Source organism: Myodes glareolus, chromosome 6, assembly GCF_982192425.1.
Source record: "Myodes glareolus chromosome 6, mMyoGla1.1, whole genome shotgun sequence".
Lineage (NCBI taxonomy): Eukaryota > Metazoa > Chordata > Mammalia > Rodentia > Cricetidae > Myodes > Myodes glareolus.
The window spans coordinates 100,310,211-100,337,306 of NC_142031.1; the positions used below are offsets into that span (position 1 = coordinate 100,310,211).

General features: G+C 47.3%; 1 protein-coding gene across 1 annotated transcript; it reads right to left on the reverse strand.

Annotated features, from left to right (window-relative positions):
- Window positions 1-190: 190 nt before the first annotated feature.
- On the reverse strand, window positions 191-26,480 carry Trim54 (tripartite motif containing 54). The gene is made up of 9 exons (XM_048436553.3): window positions 25,930-26,480; window positions 9,163-9,335; window positions 7,955-8,126; window positions 4,191-4,286; window positions 1,374-1,607; window positions 1,087-1,109; window positions 847-971; window positions 646-738; window positions 191-333 (listed from the first exon to the last, which is right to left on the reverse strand). Exons 1-9 carry the CDS (start codon window positions 26,095-26,097, stop codon window positions 323-325), a joined length of 1,095 nt encoding a protein of 364 aa, XP_048292510.1. The 5' UTR covers window positions 26,098-26,480; the 3' UTR covers window positions 191-322.
- Between the last annotated feature and the right edge of the window lie 616 nt (window positions 26,481-27,096).

The following is a 27,096-nucleotide window of genomic DNA, read 5'->3' on the forward strand; positions in this document are numbered from 1 at the left end:
TCGAGGTCTCGGGCTTAAGACTCTACCTCTGGTGTAAAGGAGTTTCCCACGAGGGGGTTATTATTTCACCTCCACCCCTTCAAATGGGTCTCAGGGCGTGGGGCGTGGGGGGTGGAGGGAGACACAGACTGATGGCGAGCTTGCTTCTACAGCCGAGACTAGGAGTGGGCAGCGAAAAGAGCCAAGGACGTGGGACTCAAGAGTCCTTTATTGAGACCCTTCCCGGGGCGGGTCGCCGAGCTGGGAGGCGCGGTAGTCTCTGAGTAGATCCTCAGCATCCCTTGCCTCCCGCTACGAATGCGCGCTCTGGATCAGGGTCTGGTCAGTGCAGGCCTGTATCCGGAAAAGACAGTTTGGTGGGCGGGTGATCTAGAAGAACAAATTCCCAACCCCTGACAACCAGCTTTCCCCAGGTAGCTGGGTTTCTCCTACTAGCGGATCCACCATAGTCTCCAAAAGCCGTGCGGAACCAACCGTGGGAAGAGAGTGCGCTTTTCTGCGCGCGCTAGAGGGCGCGCTTTGTGGCTCCTGTTGAGTGACACTTACCGGAGTGGGGGCTACCAGCGTCCTGGTGCCGCTAGGAAGGCAATCGCCCAAGACTGACTAACCACTCCTCACCCCAAAGCCCTCGTCCTACTCTCTCACCTTCTGGCCCATCCAGCCGCTCCTCCTCCAGCCCTGCGTTGCTCTCGTCCCCGTCTAAAGCCACCTCGTCATCCTCTTCATCCCCTGCGGCGCCTAGGTGAAAGGCAGGGCTGGTGATGTGGAGCCCCTGCTCCACTGACTGGAGCGCCCACTTCATACCCTTACGGCGGCTCTAAACAGTCACTCCCTCGGCTCCCTCACCCGGCTGGAAGTCGATGGTCCGCAGCATTTCGGCCACGTGCTCCACGCTCACAGAGAATTGCTCCATGCTCTCATAGCCTGGCTCCGGCCGTCCCGCCAGCTCCACCTTGGACATTGCCCCGACCCTGTGATGGCCACAGGGCTCAGCAGAAGGACTCCTCCGCTCCCTCAAGCCCCTCCCCAGATCAAACGGAAGGAAGCCACAGGGTCCCTTCCTTGCCCACCGCGCAGACCACTCACTTGTTGATCAGCTCCTTGGCCTGCTGCAGGGGAGAAAAGGAGGGCGAAGGTGAGCGCTGGGCCAGCCCCGGCAAAGCCCCATTTCTGATTCTCACCAGTCCTGCGGGGTAGGTGGGGGCGTACATCCCAATTCGTTAAGGAGAGAGAGAGAGAGTGTGTGCGCGCGTAGAAGGGTAACTTTTCCCAGGTCGTGGTGACAAGAAATTACCGCAGGTAAGACTTGACCCGGCTACCCAGACCCTGATTCCCGCCACCCTGGGTGCCTGCCTCCCTCCGTTTCCGCCCACCTGGAGGTAGAGAGCCATCTGCGGCTCCTCCATGGACTGGATGGCGGTCTCCACCAGCTTAGAGGAAACCTCCAAGTGGTCTCCGTACTGACGGATGAGGCCTCGCACGCGCTGCAGCTTCTCCTCCTGCTCCCGGGCCAGCGCTTGCAGCAGCTCGCCCTTGCGTTCCTCCAGCACCGCGCACAGGGTCTCGAACCTCTGGTTTAACAGTTGCTTCTGCCTGCGGCTGTTGTCCTGAAAGATCAGAGCAAGCCTGAAGGAGGTCGCGGCTGGCAGGGTATCGAGTTAGGGGCACAATATCCAGCTCAGATCTTTTCAATTAACAATGATGACAACAAATTTCAAAGCTTTTTCTGGGAGCCATGTATGTCACTGACCCTGGCTTGGCTTTGCATTAATTGTCACTTACTTTATAAAGGAAATAAAATGAGGTAGCTACCATGTTACTATCAGCAGGTTGTTTTTTTTTTTAAAAAAAACTATTTGAATTTTGTATTTTTAATTTTTTGCTCTGCTATGAAATTAAGCTTTATTTTTAAATATAAACATTGGTTAGAGAGCTGGAGAGATGACTCCAGCTGTTAGTGTGTTCTGCTCTTGCAGAGGTCCTGAATTCTGTTCCTATAGCCATGCCAGAAGGTTCTGTAACCCCAAGAGATCCAATAAGCTCTTCCGGCCTCTGCGGGCACTAGCAGTCATGTGCACATGCCCATACATGGACACACACAGATATGCATAATTAGAAAGAAAACAATGAATCTAAATTTCTAAAATTAATTGACTGGAAATACTGTCTCAATATTCAAATATATTTAGTTAATATGACATAATAAGGGCATATAATTATTTTTCACCACAAAATTTTAATTAGGTGTATTCATTGACAATTTCATATATATATATATATATATATATATATATATATATATATATATATATATAGTCTGATTACTCTCACTTCCCAGCCTCTTTTATCTTTTAATATTTATTTTGCTTATTTACTTATTCCACAATTTTAGTTGTATTATTTTCAATTAGGTATATGTGCGTGGTGTGTGGGTGCCCATGGAGGCCAGAGGAATTGAATTCCCCTGTAGCTGAGTTACAGGCAGTTTTGAGTTCTGCAGTGTGAGTGCTGGAAACTGAACTCTGGTCCTCTGCAATGGCAGTTCTTTCTATTAACCCCTGGGTCATCTCTCCAGACCCATTCATTTATTTTTGATATGTGTCAAGTGAGCCTTTGATGAGAAATCCTCCTGCCTCAGCCTCAGAGTGCTGGCATTATTGTCTTGGACTACCGCGTCCTGGTTGCTTATTTGTTTGTTTGTTTGTTTGTTTGTTTATAGCTAGGATCTCCATACGTCATCCAGGCTGACCTGAGACTTGTGTTTATTCTACCTCTACCCCTCGGACTACTGACTATTGACTACTGACTACTGACTATTGACTACTGACTATTGACTATTGACTATTGACTACTGACTATTGACTATTGACTACTGACTACTGACTATTGACTATTGACTATTGACTACTGACTACTGACTATTGACTATTGACTATTGACTACTGACTACTGACTATTGACTATTGACTATTGACTACTGACTACTGACTATTGACTATTGACTATTGACTACTGACTACTGACTATTGACTATTGACTATTGACTACTGACTACTGACTACTGACTATTGACTACTGACTACTGACTATTGACTACTGACTATTGACTATTGACTATTGACTACTGACTACTGACTATTGACTATTGACTACTGACTACTGACTATTGACTACTGACTACTGACTATTGACTACTGACTATTGACTATTGACTACTGACTACTGACTATTGACTATTGACTATTGACTACTGACTACTGACTATTGACTACTGACTATTGACTACTGACTACTGACTATTGACTACTGACTACTGACTATTGACTACTGACTATTGACTATTGACTATTGACTACTGACTACTGACTATTGACTATTGACTATTGACTACTGACTACTGACTATTGACTATTGACTACTGACTACTGACTATTGACTATTGACTATTGACTACTGACTACTGACTATTGACTACTGACTACTGACTATTGACTACTGACTATTGACTATTGACTATTGACTACTGACTACTGACTATTGACTACTGACTATTGACTACTGACTACTGACTACTGACTATTGACTACTGACTACTGACTATTGACTATTGACTATTGACTACTGACTACTGACTATTGACTACTGACTACTGACTATTGACTACTGACTATTGACTATTGACTATTGACTACTGACTACTGACTATTGACTATTGACTATTGACTACTGACTATTGACTACTGACTACTGACTATTGACTACTGACTATTGACTATTGACTATTGACTACTGACTATTGACTACTGACTACTGACTATTGACTACTGACTATTGACTATTGACTACTGACTATTGACTACTGACTACTGACTATTGACTACTGACTATTGACTATTGACTATTGACTACTGACTATTGACTACTGACTACTGACTATTGACTATTGACTACTGACTACTGACTATTGACTATTGACTATTGACTACTGACTACTGACTATTGACTATTGACTATTGACTACTGACTACTGACTATTGACTATTGACTATTGACTACTGACTACTGACTATTGACTATTGACTACTGACTACTGACTATTGACTATTGACTATTGACTACTGACTACTGACTACTGACTATTGACTATTGACTACTGACTATTGACTATTGTCCCCCCGGCCCAGGCTCACCTCAATGGTCTGGCACACCTCCTCCATCTGCGTGATCACTGCTTGCACGCGGTCATTGCCTGCCACCAGCATCGCGATGCCATCGCTCAGCTCGCTCTGTCACACATGTGGGCCAGCTCTTAGAGATGGAGGCTCCCTCCAGCAGCGGCTTCCCTCTTATCCCACGGGATTGTCCCCACCTCACCCATTCAGGGACATCTACAACGATCTAGAAGTTTGGGAGCACCTTCTGTGGGTTCTAGAAGTCCCCCACCCCCAGATGTGAAGACAAGTGACATTCTCTAATCACCCACTATGTACCAGACTGTCCTGAGTGCTTTATCAGTAGCCATTAAAATACTTAGGGCTACCCATTCAGTAACACTGCCTCCCTTCTATGCCTGCCATTCTGCGAGTCAGGTAGGACTCACGTTAGACCTACTCATCCTCAACCTCCCGGAGCATTCTGGGTTGGTGGGTTGTTTGCACTCTTCTGTGTGCAGTGATTCTTTCTTCTGAGAACTCCATCACCTGATCCATTCACCGGTGTTTCAAGAGTTGTTGATTTCTAAAGACTCTACTCCGTTCCTTGCCAAATTTATTTTCCTGTCTGTTTTTGGTTTGGTTTTCTTGGATTGGACCTTTCTATATTGTCTGAACTGGCTTTGAATTTATGATCCTCTAGCCCCAGCCTCCCTAGTTGCTGGGATTACAGTGTACACCACCACAACAGGCTGTTGTATGGTCATTTTACATCTATGTTTTCAGTTCTGGAAATCTAGTCAAGATTTTGTGCTAGGCAAGATTTTGTACATCTCCAATCCTACTTTTTGTTGTTATCTTATTTCATCTTTATTTTTCTTTAACAACAGGGTCTCCTTATATATTCCAGGCTTGGCTTGGGACTCCTTACGTAGCTTAGGCTGGCCTATACTAGAGATCCTCCTGCCTCTGTATCCTAAGTGCTGTATCCTGAGTGCTGTGCTCAACCATGCCTGGCATTATTCCATCTTCTAAAAACTTTGTGTGCACAGTGAATTTCTGTTCTTCAATAATTCCAGCATCTGAATTCCCCAAGTATTACAGCCCGAGAGGCCAGCTTCCAGGACCACACCCAGGGCTGCAGAAAGAATGCCTTCAGAGTAGTGGGACTTAGAGAAAATTCCTATCCATCTGAGGGTCTTAAGGAAAGACTTACACAGTCTGGTGATAATTTAAGAAAAAAGGAAGAAGCATACACTTTCCTGAGGGTAACTTTCTCTTTTAATTCATCTTGAATAATTGCTTTCTTGACATTCTCTCTACAGTTACATCTCTTTACATACAGCTACATCTCATTTTTCACACATCCCTCTTCTATATACACTTCTCTTTACTCTGTGACATTTCTTCACACACTGATACATTCCTCTTTTATATCTCTCATTCACACTATTCTCAATGCACACACACCTCCACTCTCACACACTCACTCTCACAACACTCAGTCACTCGCTCACACAAACCATTCACACACTCACACACACCTCCACTCACAAACTCACACACCTCCATTTACACACTCACTCTCACTCACACACATTCACTCACACACTCTCACTCAACACTCATACACACTCACTCTCATACACACCTCCACTCACACTCACTCTTACACTCACTCACATACTCATTCACATACACATACACACACACACTCATATACTCACACACACTTCCACTCACACACTCACTCATACAGTCACTCACACACTTCCTCTTAGAACAAACTCTGGATAATATGTAAATTCTACTGTAGGCCCATATTTCTTTATGGTGTCGCAGCCAGGCTCTGAAGCCATTGGGCCGATCCGAAATGATCACGTAGCCCTGCAGACAGCCTGTCTCTGCCTGACAAATGTCAGGATGTTGGCTGCTCCCTTTCTTTGTAATTTAGAGGATGCCTTATAGAGATGCTAATTCAAGCCTATGTGACAGCTAGCATACTCAGCAGACAGGTAGATGTGGACGTGACAAAAGGCCAGTCACCTGGTTGCCTACGTGACAGAATGCTGGTGTATTTTCCCGCTCAATTTATGTGTTGGTATAAAAGCTGTCTGGAGAATAAACGCGGGGAGATCTGCAGGAGGAAGAAGCCTGAGATGCCTTTTTCTGTAATAATGGTGTAAGTTGTGCCCGGTTATTCTTTGCACCTCCGTACCAGTCCAGTTAGGGAAAATAGATATTTGTGTTGGAGCCACATGGGCTCCAACATTATACTCTCAGGGTCACATAGCATTTCTTGAGTAAACAGCTGAGACAAAACCATTCGGATACACAAGGAATCATATGGTTTCTCTCAGGCTTAGAATGTCACACTGACCAGCTGGAAATGAGTAACCATGGCAACACTCAACTGTGCAGGCAGGAGGCATGGTCTGTCTGCATGTAGCCTGAGACACATCATAGAGAGTAACATTGAAATTCGGGACCTAAGCAATAAACAGTTGGCTGAACCTTGAGCCTTGTATCATAAGAGTGAGGTTTAGGAGTCCATGCAGAAAGTCAGTTACTGTGGGGACTTGTGTCTTAATGTTATCAGACTGACTTTAGGTCAGCAGACACCTGGTAACGTGTCTATGTGCACATTTTGCACGAGTAATTAGTCTATTTTAAATTTGTTTTGAGATCTAAAATCAGCTAATGGCGTGTAAAAAGCTGTCTTTGTGACTAAGAACAATGCAGTTTTCCTGTATCAGTCTGAGCTATGAAGTATTATTTCTAGTCATCAAAGTTGTACACACACTTAAGCAGATATCATCTTCCTGACCACCCACAGCTATAAGTGTGCCCAGCAGACGGAATATACACATGAGACAAACACAGGCAGTGGGAAAAATACCCACAGCTGTTGTTAGGGAGGGAATGTAGGCACAGGAGAAAAATTACAGACAGAAGCAGCCAGTTTCCAGAGTCCGTGGCCCCGTAAGCCTTACTTGATATGGTTTTCCCCATCAGAGAATGACTCATCTGGTGGGTGGACACCTGAACTATCAGTGACCATCTGCTAAATATTCTGTGGCCTATGACCAAGACACTGCTCCCAGCAGCTCTCGGCACCCAGGGGTCTGAACTGTAATTGTTCCTGCTCACTGTGCTCACAGTCCATGCCTCTGGGTGTCTTCAGCTGTGAATGACTGGTTGGGAGGAATCTAAGCTCAGCCTAAGGGTCTACACTGAAGGGATCTTTGTCCAGCTTAGAGTCTGCATTTGTTTCTGTCAAAAACCAGGCAATACAGTTGACTGCTTTGATAGCCTGGGACTCCCACACTGAGTCCCAGCTGAGGTGTTAGGAGTCTTAAAAGGCATCCCTCCCCACACACCTTCGGCAGGTTTCGTGATATAACTACCTGACTCCAGCCAGCATTGGTCGTCTGAGAAATGATATTTATTCTATTTGCAATGTCTCTCTGACCCTGTCCTCCCCACCCCCCATTTCTTTTCCTATGTAAAATGACAGCATGTGGAGAAGCTAAAGGCGTGGCTAAAGACCCCTGAGGGCATGCAGCCCTCTGTGCCATGGCTGCTGCCCTGCATTAGCTACTGCTGTGGTGACAGCAACCTAGTGTTCACCTTGTCAGACAAGTGAAGGACGTCAGGACCAGAGAGGTCAGGTGACTCCTTAAGGTTGCGTGTGGACTCGAATAGACCTGTGGCTTTGGCCCTGATCTGCTAAACCTCACCTAAGCAGAGTGAGAACTGCCCTATCCTAAACCCCCTTCCAGAGTCCCTCCCTGGCTAGATACCTTCTGGCGTTTGTAAATGGTGGGCAGAGGGGCCACCTCACAGTCCTTGTGGGCCCCGAAGACCTTGCAGAGAGAGCAGGTGGGCACCTCGCAGCTCAGGCAGTAGATGTTGATCTTCTCATCCTCGTGCTCCTCACACATGAGGTGCTGCTCAGCCTTGGAGTGCAGCGGCCTGAGGACCACGACAAGGGAGGAGCGATTGTCAGGGGGCCAGGCTGTGACTGGTGAGAAACGTATACCGTGTTCTCACCCTGGGGAAGAAAAGAGCCTCCAAGGAAGACTGGGCCCAAGAAGAGTCTATTGCAGGGGGCAAAGAGGTCCCATGGGGCAGGAAGTCGTGAGTGCTGGTGAGGCCAAGAACATTGGGGTGGGCTTTGGTCACAGACCAGAGGCAGTAAGATTGAACACTGACTCCAAAGACAAAGCCGGGCAGTGGTGGTGGCACATGCCTTTAATCCCAGCACTGGGGAGGCAAAGGTTGGTGAATCCCTGTGAGTTTGAGGCCAGCCTGGTCTATAAGAGCTAGTTCCAGGACACCTAGGACTGTTACACAGGAAAACCCTGTCTCGCAAAACCAAAAATAATAATAATAATAAAAGACAAAATCAGACCTCCCTGGGTAGGAAGCCAATCCCCTCCTCTTCTTTCCCCATTGTGTGTGTCCGTGTCTCCCCTCAACTGTTCCTCCCACCCCCTACCCCCCACCCCCTTACCCCCTTCACACTGGATAGTCTTAAGTCAACTTGATGCCAGCTAAAGTCATCTGTGAGGAAGAAACCCCAATTTAGAAAATGTTTTCATAAAATGGGGCTGCAGGCAAGCCTGTAGGGCATTCTCTAAATTAGTGATTGATGGGGAGGGCCCAGCCAATTGTGGGTGGGTGAGGCCATCCCTGGGCTGCTGGGTCTGGGTTTCTATAAGAAAGCAGAATGAGCAAGCCATGAGAAGCAAGCCAGTAAGCAGCACCCCTTCACAACCTCTGCATCTGCTCACGTCTCCGGGTTCCCGTCCTGTTTGAGTTTCTGAACTGACTTCCTTCAGGGATTGACTATGATGTAGAAGCATAAGCCAAATAAACCATTTCCTTCCCACGTGGTTTCTGGTCATGGTGTTTCACCACAGCCCTGGTAACCCTGACTAAACAGCCCCTCTGATCCCTGAAGGTGCAGGCTCTTCCCTCCAGAGAGGCCGGCAGCCAGACATCTCACCGGGAGGATTCCTGCTTGTAGATGTCAATAATGTTCTCCACCAGGAGGTTCCGCTGCAGGCCGTAGACCCCATGCCGGTCCAGGACAACCTCATGCCTGCAAGATGGGCAGCGGAAGCGACCGCCCGAAGATACAGTTGTGGAGCCGCGGGATTGCCACAGAGGGTTAGAGGCCTGCGAGGACAGGAGACAAGACGACAGAGGCGTAGTGAGGCATGAGGGAAGTGGTGGGCACAGGAGTGGTAAGGAGGAGGCATTAGCTCTTCTCTGCATCTGACGTCCCCAAGGAGCAGTCTGACAGATGACTTCCTGTCTGTCTCTGCTTCATCCCTCAGCCCAGCTCCTTGAGTGCCCTGCATGCAGAAGCTCACTTTGGCCAAGGCCTGAGCAGTATTGGTCCTCAGTGGGGTCCAGCATGGAGTTTTGGCAGAACAGGCAAGGGACTGACGGCATTGCCAGTGTCCTCCAGCTTGGACCCCTATGGGCCACATGTGAGGTGTTTTATGTGTGTGGGGAGGTTGTTGTTGTTAATGTTTGTGCGTGTGTGTGTGTGTGTTTGTGTGTGTGTGCATGTTTCACAAGATATTGTAAGCTTGTCTCAAACTCAATGTGTAGTGGAGGATGACCTTGAATTCCCAACCTTACTACCTCAATCTCCCAAGTGCTGGGATTATAGGTGTACCTCCCCCATTACCATCTCCCCCCTCCTCCATGGTCTTGTGTAGTCCAGACTGGTCTCAAATACTCTGCAAGGACAAAATTGGTCTTGGATGTCTATGTACCTGCCCCCCGCCTCTCTGATGCTGGGATAATATACTGGGCCCTAAGGGAGCTTCTCTCTAGTCCTGGGCAGAGGCACACATACCAGGTGCTGAAGAGTGGGATAAAGAAATTGCGACCAGGGTCTGGGATGTGGCTCAGCTGGAGAGTGCGCGTCTAGGTTTGATCTACAGCACTATATAAACAGGGCATAGTGGTACAGTTGGGAGGTAGAGGCAGGAGGATCTGATCCAGTGAAAGTTCGAGCCATCCTTTGAGATCATCCAAGGCCAGCCCAGGGTGCATGAGGTCCTGTCTAAAAAAGAAAAGAAGGGGCTGAAGAAATGGCTCAGTGGTTAAGAGCACTGACTGCTCTTCCAGAAGACCCAGGTTCAATTTCCAGCACCCACATGGCAGCTCAAAACTGTCTGAAAATCCAGTTCCATGGGATCTGACACCTTCACACCAATGCACATAAAATAAAAAGATAAATAAATCATATAAAAAATTTAAAAAAGGAGTATCTCCTTTTAAAAAAATAAAATAAAAAAGAAAAGAAAAGAAAAGGAAGACTGGACACAGCGATGCATGCCTTAGATCCCAGATGGATCTACATGGTGAGGATAACCATGTTTAGACAACCTGTCTCAAAAACAAAACAAAACAAACAAACAAACAAAAAAGAAAGAAAGAAAAAGAAACTACGATTAGCTGGATAATTCTGGGAAGTTGTGAATCAGGACACATAGACCCTTGCACAGCCCTTGACAATGCTTTCTTCTGAAATCTATGCAGTATTCAGCCTCGGTAAAGTTACGGGCTGCATGAGATTGCTCATTTTGCATCTGATGTTTTGGGAAGGCTAGGGCAGTTACAGGGACGTCGCAATGAAGGCCTAGCAGAGGCCCTTACAGCGTTTCTTAGAGATCTGCTCCAGGTGACCCTAAAGAGGTATCCTGCTACCATAGAGCTGACTGATGGTGATCACCTGACCCGATGCAACCAATTCTCTCCCTGAGTTTGGCTTGAGATACAGAAGCCAAGTGGACTACTGTAAAGGCTCATGGGATTGGGTTAAGAACTCATCTGTGGTCATCCTGGAAACTGGGAGACAGAAGCTATTAACACTGAAGGCTGGCCTACAGAGAGGTGAAGAGAATCATTTATTGGAACTGGCAAGATGATTCAATGGATAAAGGTACTTTCCAGCAAGCCTGGTGCTCTCAGTTTGACCCCTGAGATCCACATTGTAGGAGAGACCCCTACTCCACAGTTGCCTCTGACACCCACACCCACTCCGTGTCGTTCACTCACCCACATAAGTAAATAAATGTAGGAAATATATATAAAGCACTTTTTAACTTTTATTTTGTTTTTCGATCAGGGTTTCTCTGTAGCTTTGGAGCCTGTCCTGGAACTAGCTCTTGTAGACCAGGCTGGCCTCGAACTCACAGAGATCCACCTGTCTCTGCCTCCCAAGTGCTGGGATTAAAGGTGTGCGCCACCACTGTCCGGTTTATATAAAGCATTTTTGTTGAGAAGCAGAGGTGAACAACTGGGAGGGATGCGCCTGCATTCCTTTCTTCAGAAACAGATGGTCTGAGTTGGCAAGACCCGTAGTATAAAGACCGTGTCGAGCCCTCCTGGTGGGGTGTGGCCAGGTGACTGTGCTCTGGAGCCACAGATAGAAAGGTTTTGTGCCGTGTTAGGAAGGAGCCACGCCCTCTCTTTTCCATTCTTCCTTTTCTCCTATTTGGAGTGTAGACTTGTGCTGAAGGAGCGTGCGGAGTCAGGATGTAGTAGACACCCACTGAGAATGGCAAGGAGATCAAGGAACAAGAGTCTCAGGGACAATCCTAGATGGCCCTTCCAGCTTGCTCTGTGGAGAAAATCAAGTGTCTTCCTCCCTAAGTTATTGCTCACTTGAGGCATGGGAGTGCTTGCTCCTAGTGGTCTAGCCCAAGGCTTTTCAAATATTAAGTATTCTATCACTGAGTTACATACCCTAGCCCTTAAAACCAGTTGTTTCACGTTTCCTTCCATTTACAGTAAAAATCCTAACCTGGTCAGCTAGAGCAGTGGTTCTCAACCTCTCGGTCGCGACCCCTTTGGGAGTTGAATGGCCCTTTCACAGGGGCCACCTAAGACCTTTGGAAAACATAGACATTTACATTTTGATTCATAACAGTAGTGAAATTAGTTATGAAGTAGCAACAATGATGATATGATTGGGGTCACCACAACATGAGGAACTGTATTAAAGGGTCGCAGCTTTAGGGAGGTTAAGCGCCACTGAGCTGGAGAATCATGAGCTCATAGAACAAAGGAAACAGTAGACCCTTGACTTGGCATATCGCCAATGGGTTTCCAGGGGGCTCCTTGTGTACCAACTGGAAGATGGGACGGGTGGGACCCTCAGAGGGTAAGGCAATATCCGTTACACTCAGAACATGCAAGTCTGAGTCTCATTCTTTCCTCTGGTGACCAGGCAGGAATCATGGCCCTACTGAGACCAACAGCTTGGTTTGTGTGGAGTAAATAGCATTGCTGTAAAGACAGTTTTTCTTGGGATTTCCTGAAGAATCACAAAGTTGGGAAAGGAGGGTTTGAGGCCACCCGAGGTTGGGTTTGTCATCTGTCCTTCTTAGACTGCCTCTTAGGATTTTCTGGACACTGTTAAGTTTAGGGAAACTTTAAAAGGGGTGATCACAGGAATGAACTGAAATTGGGGGGTGGCAAGAGCCACACCTATTATAAAGATTCTACGAGGCGGATTAACTGGCTGTGAACTTCCATGGCTGCAGGGAGCTGGGACGTTGCAGTGTTGCAAGTCTGCAGCCCAGTCATCTTGGGCTGGTTGTAGTTCTATGCACAGCTGTCCTCTGCTCTGCACATCCGTCCTCCGCTCTGCACAGCCGTCCTCCGCTCTGCACAGCCGTCCTCCGCTCTGCACAGCCGTCCTCCGCTCTGCACAGCCGTCCTCCGCTCTGCACAGCCGTCCTCTGCTCTGCACAGTTGCCCACTGCTCACCGCTGCATTCGGCCTAATATCCATCCCTGTGGCTACTGGGCAAATTCCTTTTATAATGTACAGGCATACCATGGGCTTCCACTATCTCCCCAAATTAAAGATGTCATCCGATAACACCCGGCACATGTGACGGAGATTTCAAAATTTAACTGTAACCCCCTTTCCTGATGTTTCTACAAAGATATTTTATTTATTTAAAAAAATTTTTTTTGAAACTGTCTCACTATGTAGCTTTGTCTGTCCTGGAACTCATTCTGTAGACCAGCCTGGCTTCAAACTCACAAAGATCCGTCTGCCTCTGCCTCTCAAGTGCTGGGATTCTGATTTTTCTCTCTTGAAGTAAGAAAATATTTTACTGAAGCTCACAGATGAGACACTTGAATTTTAAAAGACTAGATTTTAAAAGAGATTGATCATTTTAAAGGAAGTGAAATTGTAATGTGTTTGAATTTGTAAAGACTGTGGTACTTTTAAAGTTATTTAACATCTTGAGAATGAATAAGAAAGGAATGGTTGTGGCTTAATAGTGATGTGTTTGTGTGTCCGGGTGTCAAGGGATCAGTTGTACTGGGTGGTTTTGTGTGTCGACTTGACACAAGCTGGAGTCATCAGAGGAAGGAGCACCAGCTGAGAAAATGCCTCCTCGAGATCCAGCTGTAAGGCATTTTCTCATTTTGTGATCAATAGAGGAGGGCCCAGTTCATTGTGAGTGGTGTCATCCCTGGCCTCGTGGTCCTGGGTTCTGTAAGAAAGCAGACTGAGCAAGTCATGAGGAGCAAGCCAGTAAGCTTCCCCTTCATAGCCTCTGCAACAGCTTCTGCCTCCAGGATTCTGCCTTGTCTGAGTTCCTGTCCTGACTTTCTTCAGTGATAAACAGCAATGAGGAAGTCTGAGCCAAGTAAACCCTTTCCTCCCCTGCTTGCTCTTTGGTCATGGTGTTTTGTCACAGCCGTAGAGACCCTGGCTAAGACAAGTTGGTACCAGTGCAGTGGTGCGTTGCTGTGACTAACCTGGCCATGATTTTGGGGAGGACTTTGGAATTTTGAGCTAGAAGAACCACTGAGTGTTCAGAGCACAGTGGGATGTTCCTTAGAAGCTTGGGAGATAAGATGTTGAGAGTAGGGCAGGATGGAGGCCTGGCTTGTGAAGTTTAAAGACTCTCAGGGGCACTTGTTTTTTCTAATTAAGATCCCGTGGTTCTAATTAGCTGGGGCTGCAGAATCAACTGTGGTTAACAAGATACCAGGACTACTACAGCAAAACTTGTTATGCTGGGATACTCGATGCTGGTCGGCTGGAGCTAAAAAATGAGCAGTGGTTAAGAAGAGACCAGCCTCACTGACGTGAAATCTTCTGGGAAGTGTTTCCTGAGAGCACAGAGCAGCTACGTTATAGGCCTCCAACAAAACTTGCTACTCTCCCTCTTTGCCCTTCCTCACACGTGAGACTCACTGTTAGCATTCTACCCGGTGTTGAGGGCCTGCTGTGGTCAAGCACAGGCTCTCTAGGCTTCCCGGATGTTGTTGAGTCTAATCTAATTTTCAAGAGCTTTTTATAAAGACAGTGGACAAACCTGGCCACGTTGCTGCACACTTGACTTGTGAGGCCGAGGATCAAGATCAGCCTGGGCTATAAGAGACCTACTCTACAAAAGGGTGCATGCAGGTGTGCGCGCATTCGTGCGTGCGTACGTACATGCGTGCGTGCGTGTGTGTGCACGCGCATACATACATGCATGCTTGCTCTGAGATAGCCCAGTTGGTAAAATGCTTGCCTCACAAGCATGGGGATCTGAGTTCAAAACCCAGAACTCACGAAAGTGCGGGGCATGGTGGTGCATGCTTGTAACCCCAGCAGTATTTTCCAGGCAACAGCAATGCATTCTGGGTTGTGGCACCTCCCACCTCTTCTTCCCTCCTCCCTTTTTACCTCTTTTCTTTTTTCTTTTTTTCCAAGACATGGTTTCTCTGTGTAACAACCGTGGCTGCCCTGGAACTCACGTTATAGACCAGGTTGGCCTTAAATTTACTGAATCCACCTGCCTCTGCCTGCTGAGTGCTGGGATAAAGGCGGGTCCAACCACCATCCATCTTTATCTTTTTTTTCCTCTGAGATTAAAAGTACCACAGTAACTAGCTATATAAATAGACAGTAACCCAGGCTGGCCTCCAACTCCATTGTGTAGCTGAAAATGACTTTGAATTCGTGATCCTCCGGCCTCCACCTTCCACGTGCTGGGTTTTGCTGTTGGGTACCACCACACCCAACTTTTTTTATCAGTCCCAAATTTCTTCCAAGAACTCTGGGGTTTGGAAAGACGAATTGAACAGAACAAAAGAGGGCGCTAGAGTGCCATAGTAAAGAAGAACCAACAAAGCGAGGTTTGCGAGACCCAAACTGAGTTTGCTGTTGGTTTACAGGGTCTGATATTGAAGGTGCCACTTGAGGGGGGCTTGAAGTCAGGGTAGACAAGCAGCCAAGAAGGAGGGTCTGGAAAGGGCTTAGGGGGAGGGGGAGGGACTGCAGGAGCTGAGGGTGGGGGCAGGGAGAAGCTGGAAAGGTGGGGGTCACCCTAGAAGGCTTTTGAATCTGTGAGGATCTAAACTTGATTTCCTGGGCTGGGTTTCTAGACTGGGAGTGGACAGGGAGTAGATCTGAACTTCCAGTTAACATGGATGGGCAAAGGCAAGGGTCGGAGAGGGGGCAAGCGGCACAGTCAAGGCCAGGCCACGGGATGTTGGTGACAGCGATCTAAAAACAGTCCTGACTGAGAGGTGGGATATGGACTAACCAGTGTCTCGGACGTGGGGAGAGGAGGGAGGTGGGAGGTTCTGGGGTTGGGTGACTGGGAAGATGCTGTGCTTCAGGCATAGGACTCACCCGAGGGTCACAGACTCGGCAAGATCCATGAAGAGAGTTCAGGGAGTCTGTGAACTCAGACACGACAGCATCTTCTCTTTTACTGACTTCTAGTGGAACTGAGTGTCTGCCCCAACGGCGAAGGCAAACTGCAAACCACAGCAGTTCAAACGGCAGCTGTGGCTCCCCCACAGATATCAGTTGTTTTCATGTGTTTCCCTTGGATTACTCCTCTTTGTGATATTAGGCCCTCTGCTGATTTCATGGCTTGTTTGTTTATTTTTGGTGGCTTTGAGATGGGGTCTCCGTGTAGCCTTGGTTGTCCCGAGACTCATTTTGTAAACCAGGCTGACTTCAAACTCACAGATCCACCTGTCTCTGCCTCCCCGGGGCTGGGAATCGAAGGTGTAGACCACCTCACCTGACAAAACATTGGTTTTAGAATGGAACCATAGCTAGTGTGGTGGCTCATGACTTTAATCCCAGCACTTCGGTGTCAGAGGCAGGAGGATCTCTGTGAGTTTGAGGCCAACCTCCAAGCTGGGCAATGCTACATGGTGAGGCTTTGTCTCAAAGAAAGGAAGGAAGGAAGGAAGGAAGGAAGGAAGGAAGGAAGGAAGGAAGAAGAAACCCTGAGTTGCTTCTTGGCCCTTTGTCTAAGATCAAGTTTGGCAGGGATCCTGGGCTTTACAGTTGGATCCACAGGAGGGAAAGAAAATTAATTTCTGCCCTGACTGCAGGCCGCTAAACTTTGTCATCACAAATAGGAATTACAGATTCTTGGGTATTGGTGGAAACCTTAAGAAGTTTTCAAAAAGATGGTAATGTCTATTCTGGGCTAAAAATCTCTCTACCTAATTAATATTCAGTTAGCCAAATCTGTTCCTCTGCTCCTGTTTACCTTGCTACTTCAGGAAACTGGTTGCCATGCTCAGTCATGTATCATGCGTTGTCATGTATCATGCTCTGTCATGTCACATAACTGTCTTATTCTTCCCTTAAATGTCATACTTGGAAGCCAGGCAATGGTGGCGCAGGCCTTTAATCCCAGCACTCAGAAGGCAAAGACAGGTGTTTCTCAGTGAGTTCAAGGCCAGCCTGGGCTACAGAGTGAATTCCAGGATAGGCCCCAAAGCAACAGAGAACCCAGTCTCAAAAAACTAAAACAACAACAACAGAAAAAACAAAAACAAAAACAAAACGGGAATCTCTGAGTTTGAGGCTGGCCTGGCCTGATTTACAGAGTGAATTCCAGGACAGCTTGAAATACACAGAGAAACCCTGTTTCAAAAAAAAAAAAAAAGTCATTCTCAGAGTCAGCCCCATAAAGCACAATTTCATGTGCCAACCATGTGACGTGTGAAGGAAACGCCATCACTCTAGGAAACACCTCGGTGGATGTCCCTGCCCTGTCTCTTTGTGTGACTGTAATCTGTATTCCGTGTGCTTGCCTGTATGGTAGCCATAGTACCGCTCTACAGAATCATGTTTGTGAAGGTGTCCAATCAATTATAAAGCACTAAATGAACATGAGGTAAGATAAAAGACTGCATAGAGCCATGGGGCATGAAATAACTTCTTTCTCCACTGAGAAGGTGAAAATGACACGGACGGGGCTGGTGGGGCAGTGATGCTTACGGTGCTCCATCCTCAGCACCACAGACAACAGAGAACGGAGCAAGTGGTCGGGGATGTGTCTCAGTTGGCAGCATTTGCCTAGCATGTACAAGGTCTGGGTTTGATCTCCAGCATCGGATGAGCTGGGTGTGGTTGGCAGGTACACGCCTGGACCCGCACTAGGCAAGAGGATGTGATGTTCAAGATCATTCTCCACATTTTGTGTTCAAGGCCATCCTGGAACACAGGAGACCCTGTGTCAAAAAATGGAACAAGTAAAGGGAATTTAATTCTCGGCCCTTGTTCAAGACTTTGACCAACCACGCACAGAGCTTTCCCTTGAGGGCTGCGTGATTCTTCTAGGTCCTTTGTCGTCTGTCTAGAGGAGCTCTGTACTGAAGTCACCCTGATAGATGTGTACGTATCTCACAGGGCCCGTCCTCTTCCCTAGCTATGCAGGGAATGCTAATATGGGCCCTGGATGAGCTAGCACCGCAGACCTGATGGCCTTGTAAAGTTTGTGAACAAGACCCTAGGTTGTAACTGGAGAACGTACAGGAACACAAAAATGGGCAGAAGACATCTGATGAAAATGGCCCAGCCGTGGAAGAATCCAGATTTTACTACAATCTAAAATGCTGGCTAAGAGAGATTAGGATATACACGGCCCTGGGGCTGAAAAACAAGCCCCTCTGTGGAAACAGGGACTAAGAGGCAAAGAGGAATGGGTTGAGGGAGGACTCTGGTGGAATAGAAAGGCCTTAAAAGCGGTCATCCAGACGAAGCATGGTGACTCCTGCTTGTCATCTAAAATTTGGGAGACAAAGAAAGGAGAGTCAAGAGTTCGAAGCCAGTCTCAGCTACATAGCAAGTTTGGGGCTATCCTGGGCTACATGCGTCCATGTATGTGTGTGCGCACGCGCATGTGTTCATGTGTGTAAGAGAGATGATCATTCATAATCATTGTAAAACTTCTTGGTGGAGAGTTCAAAACAGGGTTTCTCTGTGTGTATCCCCGACTGTTCTAGAACTTACTCTGTGGACCAGGCTGGCCTTGAATTCAGAGATTCTGCCGGGTTCTCCCTCCTGAGTGCTGGGGTTAAATGTGTATACCACTAACCAGCTTATTTTGGTTTTGAATTTTTAAAAGCAGATTATTAAAGTTACAAGAGGTGTTCATACTAGTTTAAACAGCCCTGGGAACTAAGGAGCTGAGTCGCCAGATAAATAGCTTGCCACTCAAGCTTGAGGACATGAGTTCAGATCCTGGGTACCCGTGTAAAAGATGAGTGTGGTGCCGGGTATGTAACTAGTGCTGGGCAGGGATGAGAGATGGCAAGGGGGGCAGGAGAAAGAGGACAGGGAGCCGCAGATGGGCGACACCTGATGTCAACCTGTGTCCTCTGCATAACCATGCACACGCGCACACGCACATGCGCACACACGCACACGCGCACACACGCACACACACACTTTTAATCTAAAGATGTGAGAAATAGCGAAGGGTGAGATGTCTCAGCAGTGGAGAGTTTTGCTCCCTGGGGAATTAAAATCCCAAACTCAAGCAAGGTCACTGCAGCTCAGTCTTGCAACAAATCAGGTTCTCCAAAAGGAGACCAGGTCAAGGTGGGCTGGAGAAGCCCTGGTGTTCAGCTGGGGGTTGAGGCACAGCACTTGGAAGGCTCAGGCAGGAGGATTGCAGTGAGTTCTAGACCAGTCTCAGCTACATATCAGGCAAGTCCAGTCAGAAATACGTAGCAGAACGCTGCCTCAAAAAGCCAAAAATACAGCAGGCTGCTGGGAATCTCTCTCTCTCTCTCTCTCTCTCTCTCTCTCTCTCTTTCTCTCTCTCTCTCTCTCTCTCTCACACACACACACACACAGCCATACACAGTCTGATATAGCCCAGGCTGGCCTTGAACTCACTATATGGAGCTAAGGGTGACTTGTGAAATTTCTCATCCTCCTGCCTCTACCTCTCGAGCGCTGGGACTGCAGGCGCAAACCATCACACCGCCATGCCTGGTTTCTACAGTGCTGGGGATCAAAATCAGGGCTTGGTGCCCAGCGGGAAAGCACTGTGCATCGCAGTCCAGAAGGTCTCTTTTCTGACAGCTCCCACTGTAAGGCCCTCCCTGCCTGGACCTCCTCCAAGGAGACGGCTCTTCCAGCAACCTCCTTCCAGTACCTTCTGGTTTTCTACTAAATGACAACAGGTTGCTTCTCAGAAACAAGTGCCCACAGCAAAGCGGAGGCAGATACAAAAATACTCTGAAGGCTTGCTTGAAAGTAGTTTGGATGAGAACCGGGTTTACAAATACAGACAGAAGCACACGGGGAGATGTTTATGTCAGTTTCCCACGTCAACAGCTTTGCTCTCGTCCAAATTTCTGGAGGCTGAGTGGGTGCAAGTGTGGGGACGGGGGGGGTGATTAGAGGGGGCTAATGTCATATTTTGAAGTTTTCTGTTTTTTATTAGAGAAAAAGAGGATTAGGGCTTTAAATAGAATTAGAGCAGCAGCTAAGTAAAATACTAGGGAGACGAGGGCTTGAAGGTAATCAAGTAATATGTGAACATAAATTGGACATCACAGTAAATACCTGTAATCACAACACTGGGGAAACTGAGGCAGGAAGTGTTAGGAATTCAACTTCACCTACCTAGTGAGTGCCAGGCTAGCTAACGCTATAGTAAGATTCTGTCTCAAGCAATGTTGATAAAGTAGGCAAAAATGAAGATAATTGAGTTGGATGAGGCAGGATTACATTACAGATGGTTTCCTCAGATCCTTTATCTTGATCTATAATTTCCTTTGGAAAAAAAAAGTCTCACATAGCCCAGGTGCTCATCCAAATTGCAGAGAATGACCTCGATTCCCCTGTGTGTTGAGATTGTAAATGCGGGGTTAGGGATTAAATCCAGAGTTTTGTGTGTGCTGGGTGAGTATTTTATCAGCTGAATACATCCCCAGCCTAACACAACCACCACAATCCCTCCAACAAACACCGGACAACAACTCCTGAAGGCAGGTAAACATTTTAGCAGGTGGATTAGATAGACTGTCATCTGCTCATAACAATGGACCCTGTGCTGCTATTGGAAACAGAAGACAGCTGGGTGTGGCGACTCACACCTGTGTTCAGGCCCTTGGGAGGCTGAGGTAGGAGGATCTTGAATTCAAGGCCAGCCTGGACTTGGATTGGTCAGAGTAAGACCTTATCTCAAGTGGAGCCAGCAGGACTGGGGGGACGTTTGCTTCACAACCCCAGTGGCTCTAGTTTGGTTCCCAGGACCCAAGTAAAGGTAGAAGGAGAGAATTGACACTATACAAGGTAGAGTGTTGTCTTCTGACTTCAACACATATGCCCCACCCAAAATAATACGTATAAAAGCTAAAACAGCAGCAATGATAAAACAGAAGACATACTCTGTCTTCTATGTAGGGAACAAATTAAAAAAAAAAAAAAAACCAGCAGGGCAGTGGTGGCCCACGCCTTTAATCCCAGCACTAGGGAGGCAGAGACAGGTGACTATCTGGGTTAAAGGTTAACCTGGTCTACAGTTTGAGTTCCAGAACATCCAGGCTACACAGAAAAAGCCTGTCTCGAGAAACCCAAACCCAAACTAAAACAAAACAACAAAAAAAGAGAATTGAACAGAGGTGCTTGGTGTAGTGTAAGTGTGTCTATATGTGCAAGCATGTGCCTAGGCATGGAAATTTCTAGAAAGATTCTCAGAGAAGCTGGTAATGGTTGTTTGTGTTTGGTGAAGGGAGTTTAAGATCTGAAGTTAGTGGCAGATCCATGCTATGAACTTCACGCTGTGAACTTCCAAGGTGTTTGAAAAAAAATGTACACATAAAAATTTAAGTGTGTTACACTGTTACCATGTTCACGACTGCCAACTTTCTAGGTAGTGTTCTGAAGGCTTTCCTCCTCAGAGATCTGAAGATGGAGGGACGAAAAGTCCTATTCCCGTCGCCATACTTAGAAAACAGACAGTCTGATTATGCCTAGAGTTGTCAAAATGTGGAGGCAATGTGTGAAACACGAAATATGCTCATCTTTCAGACGGAGCTGAGATGTATAGACACGGGTGCCGCTGGGTAATTGGGTCAGCCTCCCCCAGGCCTCACCAAATAAAGCCTGGAGCAGCGAGCTGTCCGCTCTCTTCCCTGAGGAGAGCTGGTTGCTCTGCAACAGAACCATCTCAGGGCCTTGCTGGCCACGTTACCGCTCAAATAATCTACACAGGCTTGGGTCTCGTTCATTTGTTTTTGACACAGGGTCTCACGTAGGCCAGGCTGGCCTCAAATTTGTCATGCCTCCACCTCCTAGGTGTGGGATTACAGGTGTGAGCTGCCACACCCTGTTTACCTGGTGCTGGGATTAAACTCCGGGATCTGGGTTTACTAGGCAGGCACTAAGAACATCCCCCACTTCCCATTTCTTTAAAGACAGGATCTCGGTATGTGAAACTGATGGTTTAAGTGACCCTCTCACCTCGGCCTCCTGAGTTGCACCAGCAGGTGTGCCACCGAATCTGCTTTCGCACAGGGCTTGTCCCAGAACCTTCCTAGATCTCTCTGGGCCCAGATATGTATTCATATGTATTCAGGCTTCAGCACTGTGCCTTGAAGAAGGAAGGTCACACGCTCACTCTGTAGTCTGTCTAGTGGCTATTCCTGGGCTCTGTGCTAGATACCTTATCATTTGAAAATAGATATTCTCCAGTTTGTTTGTTTGCTTGCTTTTCAGACAGGGTCTCTCTCTCTCTCTCTCTCTCTCTCTCTCTCTCTCTCTCTCTCTCTCTCTCATATATATATATAGCCTTGGGAGGCCCGGAATTCACTAGGTCGGTCTCAAACTCAGAAGAGATCCACCTGTCTCCAACTTCTGAGTGCAGGGGTCAAAGGCATGTGCCACCATATTTGGCCCCTTGGCTACTTTATTTTTTTTCTTTTCAAGACAGTCCTCAAACTCACAGAGATCTGCCTGCCTCTGCCTCCTGAGTGCTGGGATTAAAAGTGTGTACCACCACCATCCAGCCCCTTGGCTGCTTTTTACCAAATACTTTCCTTAGCGTTCCAGATGTTTCTTTGACTTCACATATTTTGGGTTCTAACAATGGGCTGTCTTGGGGCCAGAGAGATGGCTCAGTTGGTAAAGTTGCCTGTCAAGTCTGACGTTCACTTAGTGGAACCTCTTCCACACATGTGCACATGCAGGGGGGGGAGGTAGGGATGGGGAAGGCAAGGAAGGAGAAGGTTCTCTCTCTCACACACACACATACAGAAATCAGTAGATGTGTCTGTATAAACACACAGGAAAGATGTCTTTTCTGGATATTTCAGCTTAAGAGGTATCAGCTTTTCAGACCAAAGGAGAAATCAAGATGGTGGGAAAGACATAACCGCTTACACAGAACTAGTTATGTAGCCCAGGCTGGCCACAAACTCATGACAATCCTGATGCTTCCAGGATAACCGCTTACACAGAACTAGTTATGTAGCCCAGGCTGGCCACAAACTCATGACAATCCTGTTGCTTCCAGGATTACAGGAGTGCACCACCACACCTGGTAAGAATTTTTGGTTTGAGACAGGGTCAGAACAACATGCCATCTAGGACTCCAGACAGGGCGATTCAGGTCTCAATAGCCAAATAATGGTAGGTTTGGACACCCAGAATAAAAGGAACTCTGAAGATAACTCAAGGATTCAGTGGCAGTAGACTCAGTGAAGGGGGCAGAAGACAGGGCATATAGACATGCTATGATGGCCTAACAGCCCAGTATTGCCTTCAAACATCCTATCCCAAGGTGTTGTGGAATATTACTTTAACTGTGTAAAGGTGTGTTGCTTTTGTTTATGCTGCATTTGTTTAATTGTGTAATGGTGTGTCATTGTTGCACTTTGCCTGCCTAAAGCACCCGATTGGTCTGGTAAAAAGCTAAATGGCCAATAGCGAGGCAGTAGAGGGATAGGCGAAGCTGGCAAGCAGAGAGACTAAGTAGGAGCAGGAATCTAAGCTCGAGAGACCGAAAAAGAGGGAGACATCCAGAACCAGGCAGCCGCTGCCAGTCACTCACAGAAGCAGGAATAGAAGGCTATACAGAATGAAAGACAGGTAAGAAGCCCCTAGGCACAATGTAAGCGAAGAGAAACAGGTTAAAAAAAGTTATAAGAGCTAGTGGGATACGCATTAGGCCGAGCATTCATAATTAATAAGAGATTCTGTGTCATGATTTGGGGGCTTCCAGTTCAAGAAAGCCTGCTACACCAAGGAACCTAAAAGACTATTCTCAGCGAAGTAAGACCTGCTTGTGTTGAGGGTGGAGAGGCAGCCCAGCCATTTTGAGCTGCTCTTTCTGAGTGTCAGCTTCCATGTCACAAACTCTGCAGCTCCAGGGAGTCTGACACCCTCTCCTGGCTTCTGTGGGCACCTGTATGTACACACATACACGCACACACGCATGCACGCACACACACACACACACACATGCACACACACTCATTAATATTTTTACATAGTTTGTGTTGAAACGTGTATAGATCAATAGTAGGGTGCATGCTTAACACACACTATGCCCAGGATTAACCAAAACACCAAAGAGAGAAGGGGGTAAAGGGGCATGGAAACTGCTCAACTCATTTCCTTATAGTCTGTGAAAAGTGGGGATAATTCTTTTAATTTTTTGAAGATTTATTTTTGTGTATTTTGTCTGCATGCATGGTGCCCATGCAGGAAGGGTTTCGAGGGGGGCATCATATCCACTGGGATTGGGGTTACAGCTGGTTGTGAGCTACCTTGTGGAGGTTGGGAACTGAACCTGAGTTGTTTGGGAGAGCAATGAGTGTTCTTAGCTGCTGAGCCATCTCTCCAGCCCCACACACCTTTTTTCCTTTTTGAGACAGGGTCTTGCTGTATATAGTCCCTGGTTATACTGGTATATTTGTTCCATAGACCAGGCTAGCTTCCGGTTTGTGATGCTCCTCCCAGGCACTTCGATCACAGAGCCTGGCCAGAATCTTATTCCTGATGCTCCTGTCATGGATCTAGACACTAAGCCAGCCAGCTCTTGCAGTTTTTACTTCAAGGTCTCGTGCCTGTACACATGTGTCCTGTCCTTTTGCTCTCCCTGACCTCTGACCCCGTCTATAGCCTGCTTGAACCTCTACAAATGACACAGGGCAGGAACGCAAGCCTATGAATTTATCAGGAATTCTGGCATCTGCATTTATTCAGTTGGTTAGACAGGGTCTCATAGCCCAAGCCAACCTTGAGCTCATTCTGCTACCATCTCCCGAGGCTGGGATTGCAGCCATGCATCGCCATGCCCGACTTTTTGTTTTTATTTTTGAAATGTGTGGACAGAATGATACCAGTGACTTATACCTTAGCTATGCCTGGCCTCATGACCACAGCTACATAGGCATTTCTGGAAAGTACCATTCTGCTTCTGCTTTCTGTTTGTCTGTCTGTCTGTCTGTCTGTCTGTAAGCCACCTGAGTGTTAGTCCATGAGCCTCTTTACCAGGTCAGAAAGGCTCACAGGTATGAGATTGGGGAGACTTCCTGCTTCCCTGGGCCACTGTATCTAACTAGCCCTGTCAAGGACAGACGAGTTCTGTCTCAAAGGCACATCACTCTGCTGGGCTCATACGCCTTCTCATGGCTTTATTTTTAATTTTAGGTTTTTTTCTTTCTTTTCTGTTTGAGACAGGGTCTTGTAGGTTGGTTCAGAATTCACTGTGTAAACCAGGTTAGCCTAAAAATCATAACAATTGATCGTCAAGCCACGGTGGTGGTGATGTCTCTCTAATCCCAGCACCAGGGAGGCAGAGGCAGGAGGATCTCTGTGAGTTCGAAGTCAGCCTGCTCTACATAGTGAGTTCCAGGACAGCCAGAACTACATAAAGACTGTCTCAAAAACAAAACAAAATAATGACAATCCTCCTGCCCCAGGCCCTAAGTGCTGGAATTGCAGGTGTACACCACCATACCCAGCTATTATTTTAAGGGTGTGTGTGTGCACTCCTGTAAATGGAGGTCAGAGGTCAGCTTTCAGGAGTCCTCTTTTTCACCACGTTATGTTTTGGGGAGCAAATTCAGGTTGTCAGGTTTGGTAGTAAGTGCTTTCAACAACTAACCATCTTGTTGACCCTATTATTTTTTAGTACCTCAATATTTCATTGATCTCTTGTACAGTTTGTAAAAAACAAAAAAAAATCAAAGCCTCAAAGTAAGCAAAATCTAGTAAAGCTCCCACATAACCCAGGCAGGACCACTGTTCCTTGCCAGTCCCTGCCAGTCTCCCTCAGATGCCACTGTCTGGCTGCTGTGGACATGGGCTGAGCTTGCCATCCTCAGAACACTGCTGACTCACGCTTACTCCGGGATCCTACGACCCCAGCTCTGCTGCGGCTCAGTCAGGGCAGTTTCGCCACCTCCCACCTGTGGGAGCTCCCACCCTGTGCCCTCCTATCTGTCCCGGAGCCCACCTGGAAGACATCGTTGGCACACTTGCGGCACAGGTTGTGCTGGCAGGGCAGGATCACCACGGGCTTGGAGAACATCTCCAGGCAGATGGGGCAGATGAGCTGCTTCTCCAGGTTGTCCATGCTGTGTGCATCCCCGAGCAGCGGCTTGAAACCCACCGTGAAGTTCATCCCTCGGCGCTCTCGTGCCTGCCTTGGCTGTGGCCCTGTTCCTGGCCTTCTCGCTCTCTGTGCACCCCTTCCTTGCAAACTCTAGACTGTGGATTCTTAGGATCCCTGCTATTGCTCCCTCTTGAGTGATGTCTCCTGTCTCTTCCTCTAACAGCTCCTCTCGCCCCTGGCTATTTCCAGACTCTTCTGTCTGCTCTCCTTGCTCAGAAGCCTCTCCAGGCACTTGTCGCTTTAGCCCCCCAGTGAAATCCTCTTGCTCCCCTAAACCACCCTTTGTCCACTCTGCAGTACTGTTTGTCCCTCACTCCCCAGAGAGATTAATATTACTGTGGGGGCAGGGAGACACGGGGCATCTGTGTGACATTCCAGTTCCCAATTTAGCTCGTGTAAGGCGAGCCACAGCTGTCCCGGACCAAGTGACCCTGACTCACTCAGGAACCAGTGGCTTTCTTGAGCAAGAAGAGCAGGAATGTCACGGCTTTCAGTGGAAGGCGGGCCAGCAAAGATGTGGGGCTCACTCGTCACTAGGAAGGTTCTGGCTTGAGACCTTATTCCAAATAGTGATACAATCTCCATAAATTAGCATGTGGGAGAGATACCACACATGGTTCAGGGTGGGAGGGAGGTCTGGACAGATCTGTAGACAGTGCTGTCTCTCCCTCTATGGCTTAGCCAGCGGCCCTGACCCTCCTGCTGGAGATTAGGATTCAGAACAACAGACACTAGAGAAAGAACTTTTTTGTTTGTTTTGGTTTTTCGAGACAGGGTTTCTCTGTATAACAGCCCTAGCTGTCCTGGAACTAGCTCTTGTAGACCAGGCTGGCCTTGAACTCACAAAGATCTGCTTGCCTCTGCCTCTGCCTCTGCATTAAAGACATGTGCCACCACCGCCTGGCTGAGAAAGAACTTCTTGCCTCATCTCTCTGGCCTATGTTTGTTCTTGCTCAGCCCTAAAAAATAAATAAATAAATAGATAAAGTTACTTTTACTTAGGGAGGG

What these genes read in the sequence shown, in the direction of transcription:
- Trim54 (XM_048436553.3), bottom strand. Translation starts at nt 26,097, where the DNA reads ATGAACTTCACGGTGGGTTTCAAGCCGCTGCTCGGGGATGCACACAGC. An exon ending in CCATTTACAAACGCCAGAAG is followed by an intron (nt 4,287 to 7,954) that starts GTATCTAGCCAG and finishes CATGTGTGACAG; the next exon opens with AGCGAGCTGAGCGATGGCAT. An exon ending in AGATGGCTCTCTACCTCCAG is followed by an intron (nt 1,110 to 1,373) that starts GTGGGCGGAAAC and finishes TCTCCCCTGCAG; the next exon opens with CAGGCCAAGGAGCTGATCAA.